Genomic DNA, 25155 nt, shown 5'->3' with positions numbered 1-25155 from the left:
TTCGTTACACAAGTTATCCAGCACTCTCAGGGGCTGCATTGATGCTGAGCCATATGTAAAAGCACCTGTCAGGGTTGAGTCTTGTGTACCTGGTCACTGTGCCCCTGTGCATATGTGTTGATGCATTAGAAACTGCTTTTGTCTGGGTTTTCTTTTACACTTTGTGTACATTAGTCTGAGTATCCATGCCTGAGGGACTGATGGTGTAAAACGTGCAATCAGCTCCTCCCTTAGAGGCATTTGTGTGATCCTGAGGGTGACGGGGATGACAGTTTGGCAGCTGCCCTGAATCTCATAAAAAAGAAAAAAACATTCTAGAAAACCGTAAAATACTTTCGTTCTGTTTTTTTTTTTGGCAGTGTGGTTCAGCGTCAGACATTTCCAGTGACACAGTTTTTCTTCCTCAGTCTCAAAGGGATGTTTGTAATAGGAGTTTTCCAGAGAAAGGAGGCCACCTCAGCTCCTCCACCTGAATCTTTGACTCTGACTTTGCAGACTTTGGAGTTGCTAGAGGCGGGTTCAGTATACATTGGGATTCTCTTGGTGTTTCCTCCTGTTCGCAGCCTGAGATGAGATGGAGAGAAAGATAGATATCGGCTTCATCTGTGCTCATATATCATGTTACAGATTCTCAAACGTAAATCCTTCTTTCCTTCTCCATGTTTGAAAGAAGATTGTTTAACACTTGATTTGAGGTTAAAGGTGTTTCCAGGATCCTCATCTGCCTGTTCAGACTACAAATATTGTAGATCATCATTCCTGTATCTTTCCCATTTTAGAAAGTCACTTAGCCCTGTGACGGTGCAGCGAGAGCTCGGATCATGCTCAGACCAATAATGGGCTGCACTATATTGAGGTCTGTTTAATGGGTTTTTTATACGTTTTAAGGGGTAAAAGACCCACATGGTTTTTGGTTTCATGTGAAAAGCACGTCTTAAGTTTTCATTTAGTCAAAGTTAGGCTTTAAACACCCATAAAACAAACCATAAAAGCCCTTAGTTTTAACCAATGGCATTAAAGTTATCCTTGAATTGAAACAATGAGGCTCTTTGAAGGTGTAAATCACTGGGTTGTGTTCATGCTATCTGCTAGATTGGATTAGATTATCCCTTAAATGGCCGTTAAAATACCAGAGAAGGATTTGATTGTACTAAACTCTGTGAAGGAAGGTGGAGTTTCTTTCTGAGCTGTGTTCGGTCACAAACAGGCTGAGTCTGCCCACGTTTGTTGACTTACTTTGGTGCCAGAGTTTTTCCTGCACTGCAACTGTAGATATTTTCTTGCTAGAACAGCAGTTTTGTCTTCTTTCTGTGGGCTTTCCATGAATGATCCTAACAGTGCTGCTCATTTATTGCAGCTCACGATAACTCCATGGCCGTTTCTAAGGGAAGAGATGCTTCCCGTTAGATATTTGGTTATGTTGTTCAGTGGCATACTTTTTCTTCCTTTCTTCCTTTTATCCTCCTTTCATCTAATTCCAGCTGGCTTTAAAAAGCTCCTAAAGCGTCATAAATGTGTTTCCCTGGTACCTGCTGATATCACTCTCTATACCCCCCTCCCATTCACTTTCTCCTCGCTGCCTCCAGGAGGGATGAGTCTCTGCTCTCCAGCCTGGAGAGGCTTTAAATGAGTGACCTTTGAGACAATCAGAGGTGCCCCGGCTCGAACAAATGCTGAATGGCGAGTGACGGCCCCTGGGTACTGATGCAGGCGGCTGCTCAGGCTGCCCGTGGATTACATTGATCCCCTGAAACAATGGGCCCCACCACGCTCATTGTTGAGGGGAATTAATAAATAACAACATGTGAATAAATGCATTGGGCTTTAATACTGTACGCTTTAGATGCCTCCACTGTGAAATAATTTATACAAGAGTTTTCTTTGTGACTGAAACCCTGACAGTAAATCTGGGTTACTTCACTCTTCACCCCGTCAGCAGGTTTCTAGACTAAATCTAAACCTAAGCCAGTTTTTAGCCTCTTATATAACCACTGTCTGATTTATGTGCATACAAAAATACAGGGAATTGTTTTTTTAATCTTCCTTAGGTAAACGTAAGTTATTTTAAAATAAGCCTTAAAAAGGATATTTCACATCAAAGAATGAACTTTAAATACGTACTAATATTCCAGTAATTGGTAAAATAAGAATGAAGTAAAGATTTTATACTTATAAATAAAGAAAACAGTGTGCTGTCACTGTCAAAAGATTAATAAGTAGTAGTTTAAAGTCATTTATCAAATGTCAGACATACTGAGTTTAAATTAGATTTTTCTTGGTCTTTTATTTTTGTGTGCTGAAAATCTTGATTTTTCTCTGACCTGAAAACAGGATATTAAAAAGCATCTTCTGTTCATTTGGCAAAGAAAAATCAGCAGATGAATCAATAGAAATAGCAGCCACAGCTTCATGCAGACCCAAAGTTCTGTGTTTGACTCGGTTTAAAGAAAAGTGGCTCGGTCCTGATGTTCCTACAGTGTGAACAGACCAAACCAGATGTTCTCAGTTCAGATCTGGACCACTTGCATATGTGGTCCTAGATCCAATTCCTGTCCGAGGTGTGAGTGTGCGAGCACCGTCGGATGGAGAATCCATGTGAAGGAACAGACACACAAACAGCAGATCTGATGGAAACAGCAGGACTCTCAGGGACATGGACACAGCCATGATGGAGGTCCTGGAGAAAGTCCACCCCCCCGTAAACACTGGGACTGCCTGATTAGTAAGGCAGCTTGTCAGGCAGTAGTGGGGCCTTGAATGAGCCTGTGAACCCCCTGCTCTCCTTGTTTGCACCCCTCACCCTCACAGCACCGTGGGTAGATAGCAGAGAGCTCTAACTGTGAGTTTTGAGGGGATGGAAAAATAAAAGATGCAACAGTAATTAGCTCATTTGGATTAAATCCGCAGAGTCTCTTTTGTGCTGATTTTGGAAGCTTTATGTGTGAACTCGTGCAAACAAATGAAGCTGCAGATGGGAACATTATCAGCTGTGGACTTCTTTCCTTCAAACACACATATACTCAAACTTCTTCTGTTTGGTGTCAGCGCAGGGTAATTACCGCAGCGAGCAACGACGCTCAGGCCTGAAAATGGCTTCAGACTGTAAGCCATGTTGGTTTTTCCAGTTTTTTTCAGCTAATGCACAAACTGTCAGAGAGAAAAAAATCTCTCTCCCCTCCCCAGCCCTGCAGACCCACTGGGGTTCATAGAAAAGCAAAAACAGGCAGTGACGGGGTGGGAAGGGGCAGTGGGATGGGATCTAAAATATTTAGAGAGCCTCTTCTCTTCAGTAGTGAGGGTGAAACCGAGGGAAAGCGAGATGTAGTATCTGTGCTTCGGAGGATGTATTTTTCTTTTCCAGGCTGAGGAGGAGGTGCACGGGTGGGGGAGGGTTTCAGCGTGTGTGTGTGTGTGTGTGTGTGTGTGTGTGTGTGTGTGTGTGTGTGTGTGTGTGTGTGTGTGTGTGTGTGTGTGTGTGTGTGTGTGTGTGTGTGTGTGTGTGTGTGTGATGAGGCCAGTCTGCTGGACCAGCACTCAACCACTGCCAGGCTGCTGCTTTACTTTCTGCTGCTTCACATTAGAAGATGCAGTGGAGCTGGTTTCTACTGTGTGTACTAATACTGTAGTAGTAGTAGTAGTGAGTATGTTGTAAACAGTAATAATCAGTTAATACATATTTATACTGGTTTATGATTCAGTCATATCATCTGTTCTTAGTTTTGAATGTGACCAGATGTTTTTGTTGTTCAAGGTAATTTTGTTTGTAAATATTTAACTGATCACAGCAGGTACTTCCTGTTTAAGAAACAGTACTAGAACTAATAGTACTAATTAGTAGTAGTACTAACACAGGAAGTAATGCAGTAGTTTGACTTAGTACACCTGTCTCTCTCTCTCTCTCACTACTCCTGTCTCTCTCTCTCTCACTACTCCTGTCTCTCTCTCTCTCACTACACCTGTCTCTCTCTCTTTCTCTAACACTGCACCCGTCTCTCTCTCTCTCTCTGTCTCTCTCTCTCACTACACCCGTCTCTCTCTCACTACACCTGTCTCTCTCTCTCTAACACTGCACCCATCTCTCTTTCACTACACCTCTCTCTCTCTCTCACTACACCCGTCTCTCTCTCTCTCTCTGTCTCTCTCTCTCACTACACCCGTCTCTCTCTCTCTGAACACCCGTCTCTCTCTCTCTCTCTCTCTCACTACACCCGTCTCTCTCTCTCTCTCTCTCTCTCTCACTACACCCGTCTCTCTCTCACTACACCTGTCTCTCTCTCTCTCTAACACTGCACCCATCTCTCTTTCACTACACCTCTCTCTCTCTCTCTCACTACCCCGGTCTCTCTCTCTCTTTCACTACACCTCTCTCTCTCTCTCACTACACCCGTCTCTCTCTCTCTCTCTACACCCGTCTCTCTCTCTCTCTCTACACCCGTCTCTCTCTCTCTCTCTCTCTCACTACACCCGTCTCTCTCTCTCTCTCTCTCTCTCACTACACCCGTCTCTCTCTCTCTCTCTCTCTCTCTCTCTCACTACACCCGTCTCTCTCTCACTACACCTGTCTCTCTCTCTCTCTAACACTGCACCCATCTCTCTTTCACTACACCTCTCTCTCTCTCTCACTACCCCGGTCTCTCTCTCTCTTTCACTACACCTCTCTCTCTCTCTCACTACACCCGTCTCTCTCTCTCTCACTACACCCGTCTCTCTCTCTCTCTCTCTCTCTCACTACACCCGTCTCTCTCTCTCTCTCTCTCTCTCTCTCACTACACCCGTCTCTCTTTCACTACACCTGTCTCTCTCTCTCTCTAACACTGCACCCATCTCTCTCTTTCACTACACCTCTCTCTCTCTCTCTCACTACCCCGGTCTCTCTCTCTCTCTCACTACACCTGTCTCTCTCTCTCTCTCTCTCTCTCTCACTACCCCGGTCTCTCTCTCTCTCTCACTACACCTGTCTCTCTCTCTCTCTCTCTCACTACACCTGTCTCTCTCTCTCTGCCTCTAACACTGCACCCGTCTCTCTCTCTCTGCCTCTAACACTGCACCTGTCTCTCTCTCTCTGTCTCCCTGCAGAAGCTGGCAGTCAGAAGTTGTCCTGTAGGGACGACCAAGCCCCTGTCTCTCATCAAGCCTCCCAGCCAGGGCATCGCCATCTCCGTGGTGCCGGCCAAGGCTCCCGTTTCTATGGTGACAGCCCACATTAACGGACAGAAGGCGGTGAGCTCGGAGCCGCTGCAAACGTCCCCCATTAACCTCCAGATGGGCGGCAGGGTGACGGCTGCCGGAGTCCACCCGTTCAGCAGCAGGAGAGCTGTGGAGCTGCCTCCCTCTCAGGTAACACTGCTGACAACACAACACCTGAACAGCTGTGCAGGGGGAGGGGCCAAATGGCCACAACAAGTTTTAAAGGTGCATTCTACCAGTGTCATTGTCATTGTCAGTCCTGTGCAAACAGCTGGACAGTGTCTTCTGTGACTGTTCTCCAGTGGGAGGCAATTTAAGGCACAATCCACTTGCATTATGGGAAATCTGCAGTTTTTGAACAAAAAGTCAGGATAGCCATGTTAAATTCAGCAGCTAAAGAGCCAAGGTCTGGATGTTTTCAGATCCTGTAGAACCAGTAAAGGGATTCTTAATAAAACATCTGCAGCTCTTGTGTCCAGCACAGTGGCCCAGAGTATAATGACCATTTAGGGTTTTGCTGCTTGAAATGCTTAGTTTGGCAAATTGAAACTAAATTAAATAGAATAGTAGACCGATCAGTTTGTATCAGGGACCATGTGTTGAGACATGAACCGAACCATGTGAGGGGGAGACGCAGTCCTGTCTGGAATTGGTTCTGGACTTTGTGAACCGACTTGAGACCTGGTAGATCAGTGCTGCTATCCCGCCTGAAGTGAGGCTGCTGTGTTGCTGCAGACTGCTCCAGGAGAATGGACTCTGTGTGGAACAGGCTTTCAAACCTGACTTCCCACTTTATTCCGTCTTCTAAATGTAGCGGCACATCATGTTGTTTCCCGTTCAGATTTAAGAAGCTGCCGACCACGATGATCAGCTTTTCTCAATTTTGTTTGGAGTAATTTAGTGTAGTTTTGTGGAGCAGAAAACTACTCTGTGCTCAGTTAGCAGAAAGTGGTTTTTGAGCCAGGAGCTTTTTAAAGTTCAGCTCCCAGTAAATGGCATTCTGTAGCATCTGCAGTGTTTGAAGTCAATGTTTTGTGAACGTTGTTTATTTAGTGTTTCTGATGTGAGGCTGAGAAGCAGCTCTGCTCAAAAATCTGAAGGTTTGGCTTCAGTTTTTAAGCCTCCTGTTTGTACTTTGTCATCTTTCTGACAGGTTAAACACATAATGTGGTTTGGAAAATTGGCAACAAAAGAGAAAAAGCTATTTTTGTGGGATTTTTTTGTATCAGGGATGCTGCGTTTTTTTCCCTCCTCCTCCGAGTGTCTGTTAGGATTCAGGCCACAGCGTCTCGTCTCCTCCACACTCTGTATTCAGCACCATCACCTCCATCAGCACACAGCCGGGATCACAGCTCCACACTCAACACTGGCAGCCTCCACACTATTACTGTAATTGCATGGCCCCATGGAGAGAGGAGGGCCAAGCCCCGGGGCCCCTCAGACCCCTGCGTTCTGATTCTGTCCGTCCAGCAGATCTGACTCTGTCTGTCAACCTGTCTCATCTGATCAAACGTCTGTTTTCATGAAACCTTGAACAGCACTTCCGTGGACGGAACAGTTATCACTCTGTTTATGGTTTGATATTGTGAACACGACTCATCTGAAGATGGTCTTAGTTGGAAACATCGTTAGTCAGGTAGTGATTCTTTAGTCCTGCCTGATCCGGTTTAACTCCAGATTGATTTGCACAGACTGATCGGATTAGAAGTAACTCCAAGCCTGTGTTTGTTGTACGTGTCAATAGAATTAGTAAAATAAGTCATTGAGTGAAAAGCCCAGTTTGAAGGAACATTTCAGACACTTGAAGTTACGTTTCTTATTATAACTCACTGTGTGTAAACTCATTCACCCTCACATTTGAATTGGGTAAATTATCAGTGTTCTCCTGTTTAGGTTTCACATGAGCAGCTCAGTGGGAAATCATTCAAATGAACCTTTGCTGCACCTGCATGAATGAAGTTAAATCAGTTTTCAAATTAACCGCAGGGGGAGCAGGGATCTAGGAGGCACAATAACTGGGTTTCTAATGGGAAATGAACGTTGTAAACTGGGACCAGAGTCAGTGCAGTAAAGTAAATAAATTCATTCTACAGTGAATCTACTTTTTGGAGATGGTCTATCAAAGAAAGTCAGACTGATGTTCGACAGTATATGTGGATTAAATGCATACATCACAATACCTTACACTACAGGAGGTGATGGTGCAAATATTTTGTGGCTGCAGCAGCTCTGATGTGCCGAGTGTATCACTATGAATAAGCTCAATATGCAGCACATACATCTACGTGCATTATACTGCGTTGGTTTGAAGTACATAATAATATAGTATATATTAAACATAGCAGTACACTAGTAGATAAGTACAATGAGAGAAATCGGTTGTGAAGTTTGGGCGAGTCACTCCTCGGAGGTCTGTGATTGGCTGAGTCCTGGTGATGTAACTTTGTGTTGGGATGCAGAACAGGTGTGAGGCTCTGACACAAACGCAGACGTTTGCTGCGATAAAGCTGCTGCATTTCATCATTGTGTCACTTTGTAGAAACCCAGACTCCCCCGCTCTCCTCCCCCCTCGTCCTCCATCGCTCCTCGCCCTCCCTGTCGGGCTGACGGGAGGTGGAGGTGAACGGGTCGGGTAGTGGGATTGTCTCGCAGCTCTTTATGGCTTTATTGTTCAGTCAGAGTGAGCGCTCTTCATGCAGCTGCTGCCTGTGAGCATGAGGCAATAAAAAGCAAAACCCCTCGCAGGCCTCCGCTCCTTTCTTACCTCCATCAATCCACAGTCATAAAGGCTCGGCCAATCGGAGGCCGTCCTGGCTGCTGTGTGGCCCGAGCAGAGGAGGTGGGAGGTGGAGCAGGTCCCTCACACCACCTGGCCAATAATTTGGAGATCAATAATGAGGTGTAATGGGATTGTTGCTCTGCATGAATGCACGCATTAAGGCTGCATTGTTTTGACACTTCACTGAGTGTCACCATGAACACACACACACACACACACACACACACACACAGTTTGTGTGTGATTCCTGCACTGATCCGATGTGCATGGACGTAAACGTGACCCTGGCTTGTAGTTGGACAGAAAAAGGCAAAAACTTGTTTTCAAAACAAAACAGTTTAAATATCAGTGTGAGGTTGAAATTTCCTTAATTTAGGTCCTTTGGTTTCTGAAACAATTTATGAATAAATATTATTTGTTTTTTGTCTCACCTGAAATAATTGTTACCCCAGTGATTCAGTTTACATCCCCCTGCTCCAGTCACGTTTTAGTGTCATCTGGAGTTTTGCTTATTTACAAACCTAAAATCTAATCAGTCCAAATGATGTAATGTTGACTGTTCAATTCTTCGACAGCCCCTGTGTCTTATATGAAAGGTCTTAATAAACCCATTGAAAGATCCTGTCCAGGAGATAAAGTAACGGTTTATTCTAGAGACTGAGCATGTTGAGCATGTTGAGCATGTTGAGCACTGAGATGTGAGCTGTTTGTTGTGTTTAGCGTCTGTTAGCTGGAAGCACAGGAACAAAAAGAGGAGGCAGAGTGTGTCTGAAAGTCTGCAGCTCTAACGCTGATCCTGCCTCTTTCATGGCTCTCCATCTCGCCGCCATCCAAAGACATCTTTATCCTCTTTAAACTGCAGCCAAGGTCATCGCTGCCATCCGCCTCCAAGTCCCGTCAAAGCTGGAGGACGGTAGATGGCCAGTTAGAGCTGTGAATGACAAACAGGGGAAGCAAACAATCAGGCGTGCTGTGGAAAAATCATCCACGACCGCATCACTTATTTTTTCTCTGACTTAAACCTCTGAGCAAGAAACACGACACATGGTTGGTTTAAATCACTGTCACGTTTGATCCTGTGGCTCATTTACCTGATGTCTCAGCAGGTGTAGACTAAGCTGCACGTTCTGCCTCTGGTACTGCAGGTTTCATTTGTGGAGACTTGTTTCTGTTTTTTCTCCATCATCCTTAAATAAGTATAACTAAAGCAATTAAAATTAACATGTGTCCTTAAAATAATATCATCCCTATTTCCCTAAATCGTTCTTATTTCAGAAGGTTCCAGCAGTGCTTGGGTAGGTTCTAGACGTCATGGAGGAAGGGTTAGTGGCCCTTGGGGGCATCCTCTGAGTTCATTTGAGGGTCTTAAAGATTCCAGAAACAGTCCTTTTGGGCATTGAAGTCCTTGAAGTGCTTAATAAAGCTTCACTGAGGTTCCAGAGGTGATGGAGGTGGTTCTAGAGGACAAAGTTCTAGTGGCAGTACAACCAGGTTGTAAAGGTCACCTTGAGAAGTCTATGCCCATGCTCAGTGGAGTCCTGGAGGAAGTCCAGTTAGCACCTGCGGAGGTTTTTTAGGGGTGTTATTGGCATTTAGGTCTGTGGCAAGTTTCAGAATTTCCCAGGGAGATCCTGGAGAACATTCCAGAGATCCCCGAAGTGGTTTTTAGGGGTCCTGGAGAAGGCATGGCTGTACTAGAGGAGCTTCAGGTCTTTTTGAGCGAGATCCAGTGGTCATGGAAAAGGTTCTGAAGGAGGTTACAGGTGTCCTGGAGAAGGTTTTAGTTTAGTGGTCCTTAAGGAGGTTCTCATGGCCCTGAACATTTTGGGGGCTTTTTAATTGTTGGACGTTGAAAAGGTTCTAGAGGTTTTTGGAGTCCTTCAGCAAGTTTTTGAATTGTTTTCCCGGAAAACACTGATGATGCGTTTTCTCTTCAAAGCTTCTATCTGATATTACATCATGTTTCTTTACATTTTAAGGTGTTTTTAACACCAGACTGTGTTTGAATACATTTAGATTTTGGAGCTGTGGTGCCACATTATTTGACATATCTCATAGAGATTTAACTTGTAATGAAACCAGGCGAAAACTAGAGGAGCTTGTTCGCGGTGGTGTTTGTTCTGTCACCTCTTCCTCTCTCAGCTCCGAGCGTGAATGAAATGAAAAGCTGCTTTCTTCATGGTGGAGGTGGAGACAGGCAGGAGTTCAGGCAGCGCCCTCTGCTGGCAGCTGCAGAAACAACAGGTTTATGTCAGTGTGTGGGTCTGCACAGACACAGTAGAGGAACACATACTGCATGTGTAGTACAGTAGACTGAGCATGTAGGGAGGTTCCAGTCCAAACAGTGGAAAAGGCCTCAGAGGTATAAAACATGTTGTGTGTGGTTTTTACTGATTTTAATCAAAGTTTTGTGGAAATAAGTGGAAGCAGGCGGCTGCATTGCTGCAGCTCAACAGATAAACGTTTTCTGTGGAGTCAGATTTGTGGACAAAACAAATCACTGCATGTTCTGTAAGAGAGGAGGAACCCACTAAGGAACCCAGAACAAGACTTCTGCTTAACCGAGGTGAATGTGAGCCCAACACTTGTGTTCGTCTCTATTTTTAACAAAGACGCTTCGGTCGTCTCATCGCTCTGCTGCTCAGTTCCAGGACATGATGCTGGAGTCAGACTCTCGTCTCCAGAGAGAAGAGCAAAGACTTTCTAACAGATGAAACATGTCTCTGCTCTCTCGTGTTTCATCCTCCTCTTCCTGCTCAGAGTCTTAGGCCTCCTTCCACGGAACTATGGGAGTCCAGATGTCCCTGTCCGAGCCTTCCTGTCTCCTTCCCTGGTTAGATGGGATATGTAATTCCTCTCATGCGTTCTGGCCCAAGTCTCCTCCTGGCTGGACGTGGCCAGAAAACCTCCAGAGGGATTCTGATGTTATTCCCAGAATCAGCCTCGACTCTTTGTTACCCAGTGGATTTCTGTAAAGCTGAGCTCAGACATCCTGCACTTTGTATCTGTTTCACTGTTTTGGTCACTCAGCACTATAGCTGAGATTTGGACAGTAGGTTGATCCTCATCTTCAAGTTTGGTTTAAAAGTGATGAACAGGTGAATCGGTACCACAACACAGACTGAACTTTAAACCTGTCCTCAATGTGCAGCGACTCACTCACTTCTTTTGTACCTCTGAAGCTGCTCTAGACCCGATGAGCTGTGTTCAGAGTCCCTCCTATAACCAGACTTATAAACTTCCAAGTGACTGACTTATGCATATTTGCTGGGATGACAGGGACCAGGGTCCTGTTGAGATCTAAGATGTGTTTAGCTTTAGCTTAGCACAAAGACTGGAAGCGGGGGGAACTGTTAGCTCAGCTTCATGGAGAGGAAGAAGAACAGCAGCTCCTGTCAGCAGCAGAAGGAGCATATACTTCCTGCTCATAAAGGCTGCATGTACACTGGGCACTGTTTGATCCGAGAGTGACGAAACGACACCCTCAGCCCCCTCCGGTTCACAGCAGGTCTGTGAGACTTGGTTGAGGAGGACGGATGGAGGAGGGGCGCCGTCTCAGTCATTGTGTTGACTTTGGTATTTAGAAGAAATACATAAAAATCACCGGTCAAGGTTGTGTTCACTGCTCACAGTGCAGAGGGGGAGGAGCAGGCCCCCTGAAGACAAGGTGCTTAGGTTTGGAGAAAAGAGGCAGCAATTACCAAAATGAAAGCCCTTGCACTGCAAGAATTTTCATCTCGCCAGTTGCCATGGGAACAGGCCTCGACCGCCTCCTCCCCCTGCTCGCCGAGCGTCTCTGCAACACAACACAATGAAACGAAAGGATTTTCGCAGAAGAATCAGAAGAATACAGGAGGGCAGGGGGTGAGGTGTGGACGGAGGTGGGGGGGGGAGAAAACTTTCCTCTTTTAGCTGAGAGCCCCCACGACACGTGGAGGTCTGTGGATCTTTTAGTGTCCAGGTTCAGTTGAGTTTGACAGCCACAGACTTGGGATCTGTGATGTGGTTTTAAAGGACAAGTTCACTGGTTCACAAATCAGACTTGAGTAAAATTAGTTGTCTGTGATTTGTGTCTGTCACGGACGGCTTTGTGTTCCAGAGCCGCTTCTCTGCGATTGGTCTTTCCTCTTTACAAACATGTCTCGTGTTCAGCCAAGAAGAAGACTTGTAAAGTTAAAGCTCACCTGGATTTATAGTTACTGAAGGCACGAGTCCAAACCCCCCCAGCACAAATCAAACTTCTACCTCATTTTATTCACATTCAACAGAGAAAGTCCCAAACCTTGAGTGTTCAGATGTGTTGTTAGATTGTTAGTGTCTTTGGACAATAGGACTGATCACTGTTTATTATTCTCTTGGCAGTAATTGGATAAATCATTATCAATACAAAACCTGTAATAATAATCACATCGTCATCACATGATCTCACTGTGTGAACCTTTAAAATGAGTTTGGTTCTCCTGAGGACATTTACCTTCCTCAGCACCGTCTCAGCTGCTGTTTGTCCCTTAAGTCACACCGTAGTTTATGTGCTGGTCAGCCGCTAACGGCGGCGCCGGTTTGACCTTCAGGCTGCAGTCGATGTCAGCTGATCTACGGCCTGAAGCTGAGCAGAGGATATATGGCCCAGTGGTAAATCTCTGAGCCCTGAAACCTTCATCAACACCTGCAGGTCGATCAGAAAGTCAACTCAAGGCCTTTTTGTCTCTGTTTGAGGAGGAAGGTCGTGGTTAAACCGGTGAAGTCAGTGTCATAGTTTGCAGCAGCAGGTGTCACCAAAGTAGAAACCTGGCACAGTTTAACCTGGAGATCAATAAATGAAACAGAAACTAAAAAAGAGAAGTTACAGGATACAAGAGATAAATTTAATACATTCACTAAAATGAATCGAACTAAACAGTAAAAGTCTGAAGGTGTTTGTGTTTGGGATGTGTTGTTTTCGGTTGGTGCATCATTTGATCATTTAAATGTGTACTGAGTATTGGCAGCTGTGGACTCCCATCAGTCAGTGTCACCTGGATGTTTCAGGTTTGTTGGATGCTGTTTCCAGCAGAAGTTTGTTAGTGAATTATCTGATTAATCAGATAAAATACTTTGAAAGCAGCAGAACGTCACTGGGAGCTGTTTGTTTCCTGTCCTGACTGGTGCGTTTGTGTGACTTTCAGATGCTGGGAACTCTCACTGCTGTGCCCATCAAGGTGCCTCAGGTCAGCTCTCTGCACCGGCTGGCAGGACAAGCAGCCACTGTGCTACCTCAGGTAACGTCCACAGTGACGAGCAGCAGCCGCTCACACGAATCTCTTCCCAGTTCCACGAAGACGCCAACAGAACATGGAGGCACACGCACTGATTTCAGATCTGGAATGAAGTGGTCGTCCTTCCTGAACGCCCGTCACAAACTGTTGAGTCACATGTCGTACAGCAGCTGTTTGTGTCCACAGACCGATGAAACTCCAGATTAAATTCTGTCCCTGATCAAATCTGATTTGTGTTTAGGATTTTTGAGATGTATTAACTGAAACCAAAAACTGAGTTTTGAGGCCACATACATGTTGCAGACTGAAACCTGCAGTGGTCACAACCGTCCACCAGATGGCAGCACCAGCCAATCAGATGTCAATGTGTGTAAAAGTGAAACCACAGACTTTGGTTTTTGGAACTCTTCAATAAAAATCGTATTTTTTGAGAACAAGATGATGCATCTGACAGGAAATGACTTTTTCCCATCCTGTCGTCTTGTTTCAGGTCAGGCCAAAGACCCAGATCCCCGACAGCCTTCCCCACAGTCCCTGTCAGGAGCTGCAGCCTCTCAGCCTGCAGAGGGCCACCGCTGTGGTCAGTCCTAAAAGCCAGGGCGCCACTCTGCCCACCGCCAACAGCACCTTCAGCCCGGACCACCAGCCCAACGGCCAGAGCAACGCCTCCCCGACCCCGGCCCCACCACACGGGCCGACGGGGACCCCCGACTCGGGCGCCTCATCCCAGCACGCCACAGCAGGGCCCGGCGTGGCCTACGCTATCATCGCCGCGTCCCCGGCCACCAGCAACGGGGTGTCCGCCGTCAGCGAGGCCGTCAAGGTGCAGCCACTGCTCCTCAGTGCTGATAACAAGGCTGGTGTCTCCACCCAGTGACGTTAACACTCAGCAGAGACATGGAGGCCTTTAACGCTTGTTTGACACTTTGTAACAGATTCAGCACAGGACGAAAGAAAAAAGTGACTAAAGTAGAAAGTTAAATCCAGGTTCAAAACACAAAGTGGGATCTTCTTTTTTAAATCATCAGTCACCTGAATAAAAAAGGACGTATCAGTAATGGCCATATATCCAGGGGACACTGGTGTTACTGGAAACCATTTTAGTTTCCTTTATAGACCCGACACCTTCTGGATGTAGAAAAAAGATCACTAGGGTTAAATTGTTGAGTTTCCTTCTTCTTTTTCCAGGTGATAATAATCCAGCCACAGGCTCCCAGCAGCACTGAGGGGTCCCCCGGGGCCCAAGCTGACCTGCCATCACAGGAGGCCCCACCTGCCCCGAAATCCCCATCCCAGAAGAAAGACGAGGACCCTGAGGTGAGATTTTATTTTTTTATTGTGAATAAATAATTTGCTAATAAAGAAACAGAACATTTATAGTTTGAACTCATTTTACTGTGGATTTAACAGGAAGCAAAGCAGATGAGCAGCACACACAGAGTAGAAACCACAGACGTTGAACATCAAGAATTCATGTTAAAAGTCATTCGTAATTTGTTTGCATATGGAGAATAAAAAATAAGCTTAGAACAAAATGAAATGCTGATTATACTGTTCCCTTAACGTATTAACTAGGAAGACTAAGCTCCTGAATTAATGGTGACTTGTTCTTGAACATTTCACATTTTCCCAACAGAAAATCGCCTTCATGGTCGCCCTCGGCCTCGTCACCACAGAGCACCTGGAGGGTAAAGACTTCACACACGAAGTTACATTGACCATTAAACCTTTTCCTGTGTATAAAGACAATGGAAGTCTAATGCAGCCACTCTGGAACATTGTGCACACAGACTGCAGTTTTCAGTATCACTGATTTCTCTGTAAACCAGATTTTTTCCCTGTGAACAGAAATCCAGACGAAGAGACAAGAGAGGAAGAGACGAAGCACAGCCAACCCGGCCTACAGCGGCCTGTTTGAACCAGAGGTAAATGTCATGTTAGGAACAAATCATCATCAGCGCTGCTTTTACATTCTCTCTAGATCAGTCCTCAGGTTTCTTAGGCCTCACTTAGGTTCATTTCCTTGTTTCTTTGCAGCGCAAACGTCTGGCGTCACATTACCTGAACAGCTCGCTCTTCTTGTCAGCACGAGGTAAAACACACAAACCAACAACTGACAAAAAATGCTGCCACACAAGTTTGTTTCCCATAATTAATGGCTTTACTCTGAGTTGTCATCTCCTGATTACAGATGGTGCTTTGTATTTGATAAAACCTCAATTCAGTTTAGAATGATACGAAAACTGCACAGACCTTGTAGGGTTGAGTCATAATTAATAATAAGGACATAAAAATACTGCACCTAATCATCAAGTGATGGAAATGGTTAGTAAAACACACAGTTGGATGCAAAGGGTTGAGGTCCTGAAGAAAAATGTCATATTATTTACAAAAAAGTGAATAAGAGATAAGCCTTAGTGAGGTCTGTGCTGTAAAATAAGCCTTAGTGAGGTCTGTGCTGTAAAATAAGCCTTAGTGAGGTCCGTGCTGTAAAATAAGCCTTAGTGTGGTCCGTGCTGTAAAATAAGCCTTAGTGAGGTCCGTGCTGTAAAATAAGCCTTAGTGTGGTCCGTGCTGTAAAATAAGCCTTAGTGAGGTCCGTGCTGTAAAATAAGCCTTAGTGTGGTCCGTGCTGTAAAATAAGCCTTAGTGAGGTCCGTGCTGTAAAATAAGCCTTAGTGAGGTCCGTGCTGTAAAATAAGCCTTAGTGAGGTCCGTGCTGTAAAATAAGCCTTAGTGAGGTCCGTGCTGTAAAATAAGCCTTAGTGTGGTCCGTGCTGTAAAATAAGCCTTAGTGTGGTCCGTGCTGTAAAATAAGCCTTAGTGAGGTCCGTGCTGTAAAATAAGCCTTAGTGAGGTCCGTGCTGTAAAATAAGCCTTAGTGAGGTCCGTGCTGTAAAATAAGCCTTAGTGTGGTCCGTGCTGTAAAATAAGCCTTAGTGAGGTCCGTGCTGTAAAATAAGCCTTAGTGTGGTCCGTGCTGTAAAATAAGCCTTAGTGAGGTCCGTGCTGTAAAATAAGCCTTAGTGAGGTCCGTGCTGTAAAATAAGCCTTAGTGTGGTCCGTGCTGTAAAATAAGCCTTAGTGAGGTCCGTGCTGTAAAATAAGCCTTAGTGTGGTCCGTGCTGTAAAATAAGCCTTAGTGTGGTCTGTGCTGTAACTACCTTATACATGATAGTAAATCTTATGTCATAGTAAACAAAAATACATAATAGTACATGAGGTGGTGAAAAATAGTCATTAAAAACATTAAAGCCCTTTTTATCTTTTGCAGTTAAAACTCGTAGCTGTGCAGCTTCAGGCCTGAAATGACTCGTTAGGTGAAGAATTGTCAGGTCAAATGTTTCCGTCTGTCGTTACGGGCGTACTCTGCCTTTGGTGTCGTACTGCACGGCTTCACCTCTAACACCTCAGTGTGTGTGCCGCCACTAACTCTGCTCTGCTTCGTTTGCATGCCAGACACAGAGGATTTCTGCTGGAAGGTAGGTCACATGACACCACGCCGCCGCCGCCACAAACTGCGAGCAAAGAAAAGCTGTGAAATGCTTCATGTTGAATATTTCACTTAGACTTTACAAATGCAGATTGAATCAGTTGCTTAAATCAGATCTGAATTGCTCAGGTCATGTGATCACCCCTTTCAAATCCAGTCAGGAATATTTCGGAGAACTCAGGGATCATGTTTAAGTAAAATATGTTTACATTTTTCTCATAAAAGTAGTTTTCACAGTCCTTTGCTTCCAGAGTGTTGCTCATAATTTCACTATTTTCATCTTAAACGTCCAGACTATAAAAAGTCATAACAAAAACCGTCTCTGACAGGACGACTTGGAGCATGACGACCACTGTGCCATCTGTAAGGAGGACGGTGAGCTGCAGCCCTGCCACAACTGCCCCCGAGCCTTCCACCCCAGCTGCCTCCACCCACCGCTCAAAACCCCACCCAGAGGACCCTGGTACTGCCCGAAGTGCCAGAAAAAGGTACAAGTGTTAAAAGGTCACAGCATCTTTAGTTGGTCTGAACACTGACGGTAAAGTGACCAGAGTGTTTATTGTTTTGACTCAGAGCAAAGAAAGTAGATCAACTGACTGTAACCACAGCTCATCTGGCCCTCAGGTGCTGAACAAGGAGAACATGTCCTGGCCACAGAACTTCATCCAGTCCTTCGTCACACACAAGACCGGTGAGGACGCCGCTAGTTGTGACTCAGGGTGGTCGTGGTGTTTGTGCTGACCAGTGTTTGTCTGTCTGTGCAGTGAGACAGGAGGAGAAGAGGCGACTGCTGAGGAGAAACAGCGAGCTGAAGAAAGAGTGTGCTCACCTGGAGGAGGAAGACAAGAAGCTCAACAAGACACTCAAAGTAAATGGAGGGTGGAGGGATGGGGGGGTAGGAGGGAGGGAGTGAGAGTGTACATGTTTCTATTGCCAATAACCAAATCCACAGTGTTTTGTTTGGACTTTAATGCTAATAAAGCTACTTTGAATTGAACATGTGACGGTTTCTACAGGTGTGTCTGGAAACACCTGCAGCTTTGTACAGTTGGTACATTCAGGTTTCTGGCTGCATCACAGCTTCAGGCTGGCTGACTGATTTTTCACTACATGGACCACAGCCAGGTAAAACAGTCAGTGCAATACCTGAAGCCTCCACCAGGTGGACACAGGGAGGCTCCAATTAGCATGTCACACATCAGCTTAGCGAGCTAACATCATGCTAACACTACTAAGTTGTCAGTGTAAACTTCCCTGTGTCCACCTTCACTCTCACCTGATGGAGACTTCAGGTGTTGCACTTTACCTGGCTGCTGGCCACAAGGTGAACGTCCTGTCCTCTTATGGCAAACGTCACCACTGAAAATCAGTCAGTAAACCTGAATGTACCAACTGTACAAAGTGAGTGTGTTTACATGGACAGCAATAATCCGACTATGGACCTTAATCAGAATAAGACAATATTCTGATTAAGGTGTTTACATGAGAACAGACACTTAAGCTTATCCACTTGTCGTGCACAGACGACAGCGTCTTCTCCAAAACAGGCATATTCTGTACTTTCACTCACACGGAGCTACTGGACGTTCTAATGGAATAATTTGATGAGGCCGAATGGAAGGAACATTTTTGTATGTGCCAAACCAGAATGTTCATGTAATGTATTAAGGCGTTTACATACATTTCATAATGCGACTGAAACAGGAAAACTCCACGTCCTACTGCAACTATGACTTTAACCAGATTAAGGTCATCACAAATCACTGACATGGTAGTTTTTTAGAGTAATATCAGAGTTCTGTTGTCCATGTAAACACACTCACTGAGTCATAGGACAGAGGAAAAAAACCTGGTACTTACAGAGCAGAGGTCCTGGTCCCAGCAGGTCCTGGTCCTGGTCTCAGAGGCCCTGGTCAGCAGCAGCAGTCCTGCAGAAAACACAGGATGACATTGTGGGAAATGAGCTGATTGAGTTCAGACTGATTCCTCCCTGCTGCCTAACCTAGCTTATCTTATCTTAGCGCTTTAGCACTGTAAACACTGGCTGTTCTCAAAGAGAAACACCTGAACCTGCAGCTCTGGATCTGACATTAACCAGTGACCAAAGTAAAATGGCTGTGGCTGACAGGAAGTTGACTCTACTGTTTCCTGTGTCTGCAGCAATGCATGGACCAGCGGGAGCGGCTCCTCGGTCAGCAGAGAGACGCTCAGGCGTCACTTGAACGCGTCAAAGCCCTGATCAGGTTGATCCAACGCGACCAGCTCATCCAGGTCACCATGACGACCACTGCCACCCTGCTCCCTCGGATCAAACCCACCAGCACCGCGGCCCCGGGCCCCTTGGCCACGCCCCTGCAGAACAGCGACATCAACAAGTAGCCCGAGCGGCGCGGCGCTCCGACCTTGATTTGTTTTGAGTAATATCGAGCATCGTTTCTGAGCTGAAACAGCCACAAACTGAAGAAAGAGCCTCTGCTCCACTGATTCAAGTGTTTTTTAAAGCCAACACCTACAGTGCTTACGAGATTTCTTTTCTAAGTTATTTTCTATTTATTCATGTTCTTGGCCTTAATGTATTTATTACGAAACGTTCAAAGACAGAGCTGCGACAGGAACAGGGAGTCGAAAACATACGTCCCTTTTTTAACCACAGCTAGAATTCTTGTTGTGCACATAGTGAGAGGGAACAGTAGAGGTAGTCGTAGCTCCGCTAAACAAAAGGTCGGTCACGTGACAGGAACGTCCACTGACGTATCAGAGTAGATGTTTGTTCTCGTTCTCCTGCGAACAACGTTTTTGCCATAAGAATTCAGGAAGATGTTTTCATCGTGTATGTAAACGAGCCTTCAAACAAAAACAGAGAACTTTTTTTCAGTATTAATAGAGTTAAAGAAAAAAGTATTTAAGATGAAACTACAGAAATTAGCATTTCTAGTGAAGATTTTAGTATTTTCATGCTGATGCCTGTTGATAAATGTAAGTTTGGAGTATTCTAGGGGATCACTGTACATATGTTGTATTATTAATAATAATATCATCATCATCACAGTTTTTTTGTTTCCAAACTTTACTGGAGTAACGTCTGAGATTGAGTCCCTGTTCGTTTACCTGTTTGTTTACCTGTTTACCTGGCTTTGACAACACCACAAACACAAACACGAGTTTGGTTTTTCATCAAGCGGCAGAAAAATAATCAGAGGAAGATTCATCTTATAATAATCATAACAATGATCCTTCAGTCAGTAAATCAAGTGGTGACTGTTTCTAATGTTTGTTCTTCTGGGGACAATAAATACTGAGAAAACTGTTTCTGCCACAAGGCAAAGACACGTCAGTTCTGGGTTTCTGAGCCAACCTGAGTTTGTTTCTGCCTCTTGAGTGAAAAATATTCTCGTCGTTTCTGTGACAGAAAACACAGACGGGACTAAACTTTGTTCCCAGCCCCTGTCCCCTTTAACCAGTCTAGAAACTATGCCAAAAACTTGGTTTTGTACCAACAACATCTGCAGCTTTCTCTCCCTGCCTCTTTTCTATTTTTACTTTGAAGCTTTTTTTTTTTTTTTTTTTACTACCAGTGACGAGCCTGTTAATCCGACAGATGAACACTGCCTCAAGTACAAATCGCTAGAAATACAGGGTTTTTGTCTCTGTTGCGTCGGTTAATTAGAAACGGGACAGCTCTGTCAAACTGCAACAACTCGGACTGTCGGTGGACCCGCCGGGAAACGTGACGGCGTCCCGGTTCAAAAAGCGTCGACCCGGGACGCCGTCACGTTTTCCTGCAGGTCCATTTGTCTCGCTAGTCTTCCTGCTGGTCCAGAGAGGTTCCGTTTAAGTGTCATTTTATCTGAAATCATAATTGTACTCACCACAGTCGAGGTGCAGCTCTGCCGCCTGTTAATGCACAAGAACAAAAGAGTCAGAAAATGCCTTTGTCAAAGACGAGGGAAATAGAAGAGCTGGTTTTATTTTCTAGGAATCATATCCAGGTCACCTGTGCGTCCGCGATCCTCACGGTGCGTCCTCACGGCGTGTCCTTCAGTGATGGCAAATAAGACGCGGCGCACCACGGCATCAAACCGGCTCCTGCAGAAACACATTCGCAGCTCAGTGTTTGGCACAGAACTAGTTGACAGAGTCAGTCTCCTCCACCTGACTGACTGTGGAGGCTGTGCAGCTGTTCAAACATTCATTTCCACTTTGTGTATCGGAAACTAAATCCCACTTTCCCTCATCAACCTTGTCCAACTAAGAAATAACTAATATAGAACTAGAGAGGAGCCGTTTGACCAACAAGCCACTGCTCCTCTTTAACGATTCAAAACTAAAATCCTGCTCTGACTTATCTCTGAACGCAAACATGCACAGTCCTCAAGCTGAGGTCAGATAAATCGATGTTTGGAGTCCAGTTTGACCCGACTGTTCACGGCAGCCTGAGCCCCAGACCCGTTCCCTCACGTCAAACATTTTATTGTGGTTTAGTGGTTCCAGGTTCTCCTGCAGCTGAAGAGACGCCAACATCACAGACCTTTACCCGCTGATCGACCACATGATATTTATTACAGGACGACATCAGTCTGGATGATGCATCTTCTCTATTTGCTAAAAATCTACTTCAACATTAACAAATCCCTTAAGACAAACTGAGTATTTTTACACTGCAGTATTATTACTCGCCCTCAAGTGTCTTAATACTCTGATTATATGAGTTAGATTTTTGTTATAAATGGAAAGTCCACATTTGTTTTGGCTGTCAAACATCTGGTTAAGTCAAAGAGACTCTCTGATCCCTGCATGTGCTGTTTACGTTTCTCATCAGTCGTCAGACGTCGTCTCTGGCTGCAGGAAGAACCACAGGAAAAGTTTCCACACTAAAAACTCATTTAGTTCATTTGAACCGACTCTGCTCCCATTTCATCTGGATTTAATTGATTAAAGCCCATTAGAAGTTCTGACAATACAACACAGCAACATTATTCTGTGTAATGATTCAAGCTGACACATCCTGGTCATTTCCAATATCTGGGGCTCCAAGTAACAAAGGAAGAAAAATAATATTACCTGTGAGCAGAGGACACGTCCCCGACACGTCCCGGCTCTGGATCTGAGGATAAACAGATCTGTATTAACTCTGCACCGACCTGCCGTTAGAACCGAATAAAGCAGAATGTACCACGTGATGCATATCGAGCCGTCACCTGAGAGCTGCAGGACTGCTGCGAGGCTCCAGGTGGTTCAGACCATATCAGCTCCACGTCTCCGCCCTTCAAACCCACCGACACTCGACCTAAAACAGAAAGAACCACCTCCCACTGTCCCTCGTGCCCTTCATCCATTTCTAGAAACCTTCTCCGGGAGAAACTGTGCAGTGCTTAAACAGATCTATTTTAATACACGACAACGTTTGAACAAAGAAAAAAGTTAGAAAGTTTTTATATTCTTTTATCAAGGAGCAAAAAATAAAGACAACACAACATCGGGGTTTTCTATCGTTTGCCAGTTCAGTTTTCTGACTTCGAGCTTATTTTGCCATGAGGAGGCGACGACCACATGAGGTTTTAGATGGAAGTTCAAATGTCTGTGGAAGTAGAAGTTTTTCCTTTGTCATTAATAAGGGGACTGTCCAGTGGATAGTGTGTATAGGAAAGTGTTTGTCTTAAATATGCCAATGTAGTTTTTTTCTTCTTTATGATGCATTAAAAGCTGATGGAGGACAGTTGGTAAATGATTAAGAGTAGTCTCACTTTTTTGTACCAAGTTCTTACGAAAAATGGAATCATTAATAAAATTCAACAATAAAAACATGAGTCCAGGGTCTGTTTTCCTTCGGACGACACCACGGAAATCTGTTCACATCTGGTGTGGGCCTGAGCTTTAACTGGGACATCGACGACAACAAACTGTTTAGATCCGAGTTGATTTAAATGGTTTTGTTTTTATTAAAGTTAAAATTTGACAACACTGACGAAAGATCCTTCATGTCTGAACCGAGTCAGTGCTTCACGTCTACACTTAGTCAATCGGTAAATTAACAAAGGAGACAGTTCAGTAGCAAAGGGTAAAGTAAATGTCCAAGACAGTGTTTGTTCATCCTCTGGGGAGCAGGACCGTCCTCAGTCCGGTCAGGACTCTCATTTTTACTGGTCTTATATGAAAATTTTGTCCTGATGACGGAAAAGTGAGTCGTCAGGAATCGTCATCTGAGGACCATGGAAACCTGGCTCAGCGTCGGACGGCCCGATGAGCCAGTGTGTTTAAAAAAATCCAACCAAAAAAATCAAAATCGGTACGTTCCCAGAGGATGAGAGTGCTGAGCTGCAGGCTCAGGGTGTTACCTGTCCAGGTGGGCAGCGGGGGCCAAACACGGCGTGAAAATGTTCGATGAGGATCTCGGTGAACATGTTGATGGGGGTCAGGGCAATGAGAGACAGGGAGCCGTGACGAGGCCAAACCAGGTTGACCCCAAACACACAGGCCAGGTTGGACGGACCCATCTTATTCACGATGCTCTCCTGAGACACCTGAGGGCGGGAAAGAGACGCCTGTTCTGGACACACTATATATCACTCAACATTATACATTACACAACATACAAGTAACGAGGCAACAACTGGTCCTGACCCGAACACAAAATAAAACCTGAGTTTATTCTGCTTCAGTCTGAACTTGTTTTATTACATTTTAACTGTATTTCCTCTTTGAAATATGGTCTAAAGCAGTTACAGCTGTATTTAATGTATTAAAGGTGCAGCTGAATGTGCAGCATCAGTTTCACCAACAACACCCTGAAATATTTCAGCTTCAGTTAGGTTTTGTTTAATCGTTTTGTGGAAACCGTACTCGAGTCTGCACTCGATTAAGATTCGACTTTACTCTTCATGTTTTTGTGGCCACTAAATTCACCGTTTCCTTCCATCCTAACTACAGTTCTGTCCTTCTACCTGAATCCCATTTGACTCACCCACTGTACCTCGACCTGCTGCCTTTCCGACCTGCTGCCTTTCCGACCTGCTGCCTTTCCGACCTGCTGCCTTTCCGACCTGCTGTCCTGGGAAGAACAGGCTTCAGTTTTAGCCTGTAGTCCCGTAGCAGATAAACAGGCTGCATGAACTTTTTCTAAATCTCACCTGGCTGCTCATAAACCCTAAACGTCTGGACATGAACGCAGCCGAACTACCAGACGCCTCACTCAGCAGCCAACGTGTCCTGTCCTGAATCGATGTTGTTAATGTGAACTCTGCTCTGTCCTGTCGGTCTCTGATCTAAGTCAGTGTGTTGGGAAACCGTTTAGATGGAAACTGGACTAACCATGTGGAGGAAGCACAGCAGGAACTTGGCCACGATGAAATTATGCTCAGGCAGACTTTCAACGATCTGTCTACACCTGGACACACGGAGGCTGCTCTCCACACCTGGTGGACAGAGGGAAGGACACACAATAAATTACTGAAGACTCAAATCTGAACCACGTTTCTAACCATAATAAAGAAACCTGGAAATTACGTTCCCGGCATGGCGGACTCACTGAGGATGTCCTGGACCTGGGTGTAGACTCTGAAGGTGAGCAGAGGTTCAGGTAACTCTCTGAGAAATGTCTTCAGGATCACAGCAGCAACATGAACGTCGTCGTACTGCTCGAAGTCCACAGGCTTCCCTGAGAACATTTTCATTCATGGTGCATTTATTACACAAACACACATCAAACATCAAAGACATGAAACCTGCTGCACAGACCAGGTCTGAGTCCTGCTCACCGAGGTTGTACAGTTTCTGAACGTCCTTGATGAGCTGAACTCGAGCTGAACGCCTGAAGATCCCCTCAGTCCTCAGCCCTGACACACACACACACACACACACACACACACCAAAGACATTAAAAACTCTTTAACCACAAACCAGCAGAGAAACACCTGGAACATCTGTAACCACCGTCTCCAGTAAAAGCAACAGTCATTTTCCTTTCTGTCGGATTATTATTCCATTATTAATCAGACTAAATATGACCTGTGAGGGAAATTCATGGGCCCTGAATGAAACTTCCTGCTGACGGCTCAGTGTTTGGTCTAAGGTCTCGGGAGGACAGATCTGAGAAAACAGTAAATCCTCTAAAGTGGCTTTTTAAATGTCCTGTGGAAAAGTGCTGCACCTTTGTGCTTCAGGTAGGAGACGGTCTGCTGGATCACAGGCGGGATGATCACCTCCCTGTTCTTCTCCCTGATGCTGCAGAAGAAACAGGATCATTGATCGATCAACGCGTTTGATCGGACACTGGACGATCAGTGCGAAACCTTCACAAAGAGACTCACTATTGCAGACTGACGCCAAACTGCTGCGTGGGCAGGGGGGGGGGGGGGGGGGGCGTTTTCACCGTGGGAGGGGCGGCGTCTTTCTGAGCCGCTCGAAGCTTTTCATCGTGTCTGAGAGAAAACACACAAACAGTG

The 25155-nt window shown here is 45.2% G+C and overlaps 2 protein-coding genes across 7 annotated transcripts in view; one reads left to right on the top strand and one right to left on the bottom strand.

Annotated features, from left to right (window-relative positions):
* phf21b (PHD finger protein 21B) overlaps positions 1 to 20417 on the top strand; it is a 67306-nt gene extending 46889 nt beyond the window's left edge. The window contains exons 4-15 of the mRNA XM_026327332.1: positions 5077 to 5337; positions 13132 to 13224; positions 13712 to 14044; positions 14410 to 14538; positions 14858 to 14909; positions 15070 to 15146; positions 15259 to 15313; positions 16681 to 16703; positions 17044 to 17202; positions 17339 to 17405; positions 17479 to 17582; positions 18875 to 20417. Coding sequence (XP_026183117.1) covers positions 5077 to 5337; positions 13132 to 13224; positions 13712 to 14044; positions 14410 to 14538; positions 14858 to 14909; positions 15070 to 15146; positions 15259 to 15313; positions 16681 to 16703; positions 17044 to 17202; positions 17339 to 17405; positions 17479 to 17582; positions 18875 to 19093 — 1572 coding nt within the window. The 3' untranslated portion in view covers positions 19094 to 20417. The remainder of the gene's footprint in view (positions 1 to 5076; positions 5338 to 13131; positions 13225 to 13711; positions 14045 to 14409; positions 14539 to 14857; positions 14910 to 15069; positions 15147 to 15258; positions 15314 to 16680; positions 16704 to 17043; positions 17203 to 17338; positions 17406 to 17478; positions 17583 to 18874) is intronic.
* Positions 15817 to 25155, bottom strand: part of LOC113142336 (rho GTPase-activating protein 8) — a 32898-nt gene continuing 23559 nt past the window's right edge. For 4 of the 6 annotated variants that reach the window (XM_033325057.1, XM_033325054.1, XM_033325056.1 and 1 more), the window contains 11 exons: positions 25021 to 25131; positions 24861 to 24934; positions 24469 to 24546; positions 24240 to 24368; positions 24023 to 24126; positions 21913 to 23235; positions 21776 to 21818; positions 20709 to 20800; positions 20584 to 20608; positions 18575 to 18642; positions 15817 to 17543 (listed from right to left, as the gene is read on the bottom strand). In XM_033325057.1, the coding sequence (XP_033180948.1) occupies positions 23038 to 23235; positions 24023 to 24126; positions 24240 to 24368; positions 24469 to 24546; positions 24861 to 24934; positions 25021 to 25131 (694 nt within the window). In that variant the 3' untranslated portion in view covers positions 15817 to 17543; positions 18575 to 18642; positions 20584 to 20608; ... (1 more) ...; positions 21776 to 21818; positions 21913 to 23037. Of the gene's footprint in view, positions 17544 to 18574; positions 18643 to 20583; positions 20609 to 20643; positions 20801 to 21775; positions 21819 to 21912; positions 23236 to 24022; positions 24127 to 24239; positions 24369 to 24468; positions 24547 to 24860; positions 24935 to 25020; positions 25132 to 25155 lie in introns of those variants that run through there. The other 2 variants (XM_033325055.1, XM_033325058.1) reach the window with 2 other exon arrangements.

Source organism: Mastacembelus armatus, chromosome 23 (assembly GCF_900324485.2).
Source record: "Mastacembelus armatus chromosome 23, fMasArm1.2, whole genome shotgun sequence".
Classification (NCBI taxonomy): Eukaryota; Metazoa; Chordata; class Actinopteri; order Synbranchiformes; family Mastacembelidae; genus Mastacembelus; species Mastacembelus armatus.
This window is presented reverse-complemented; position numbering and strand designations above follow the sequence as displayed.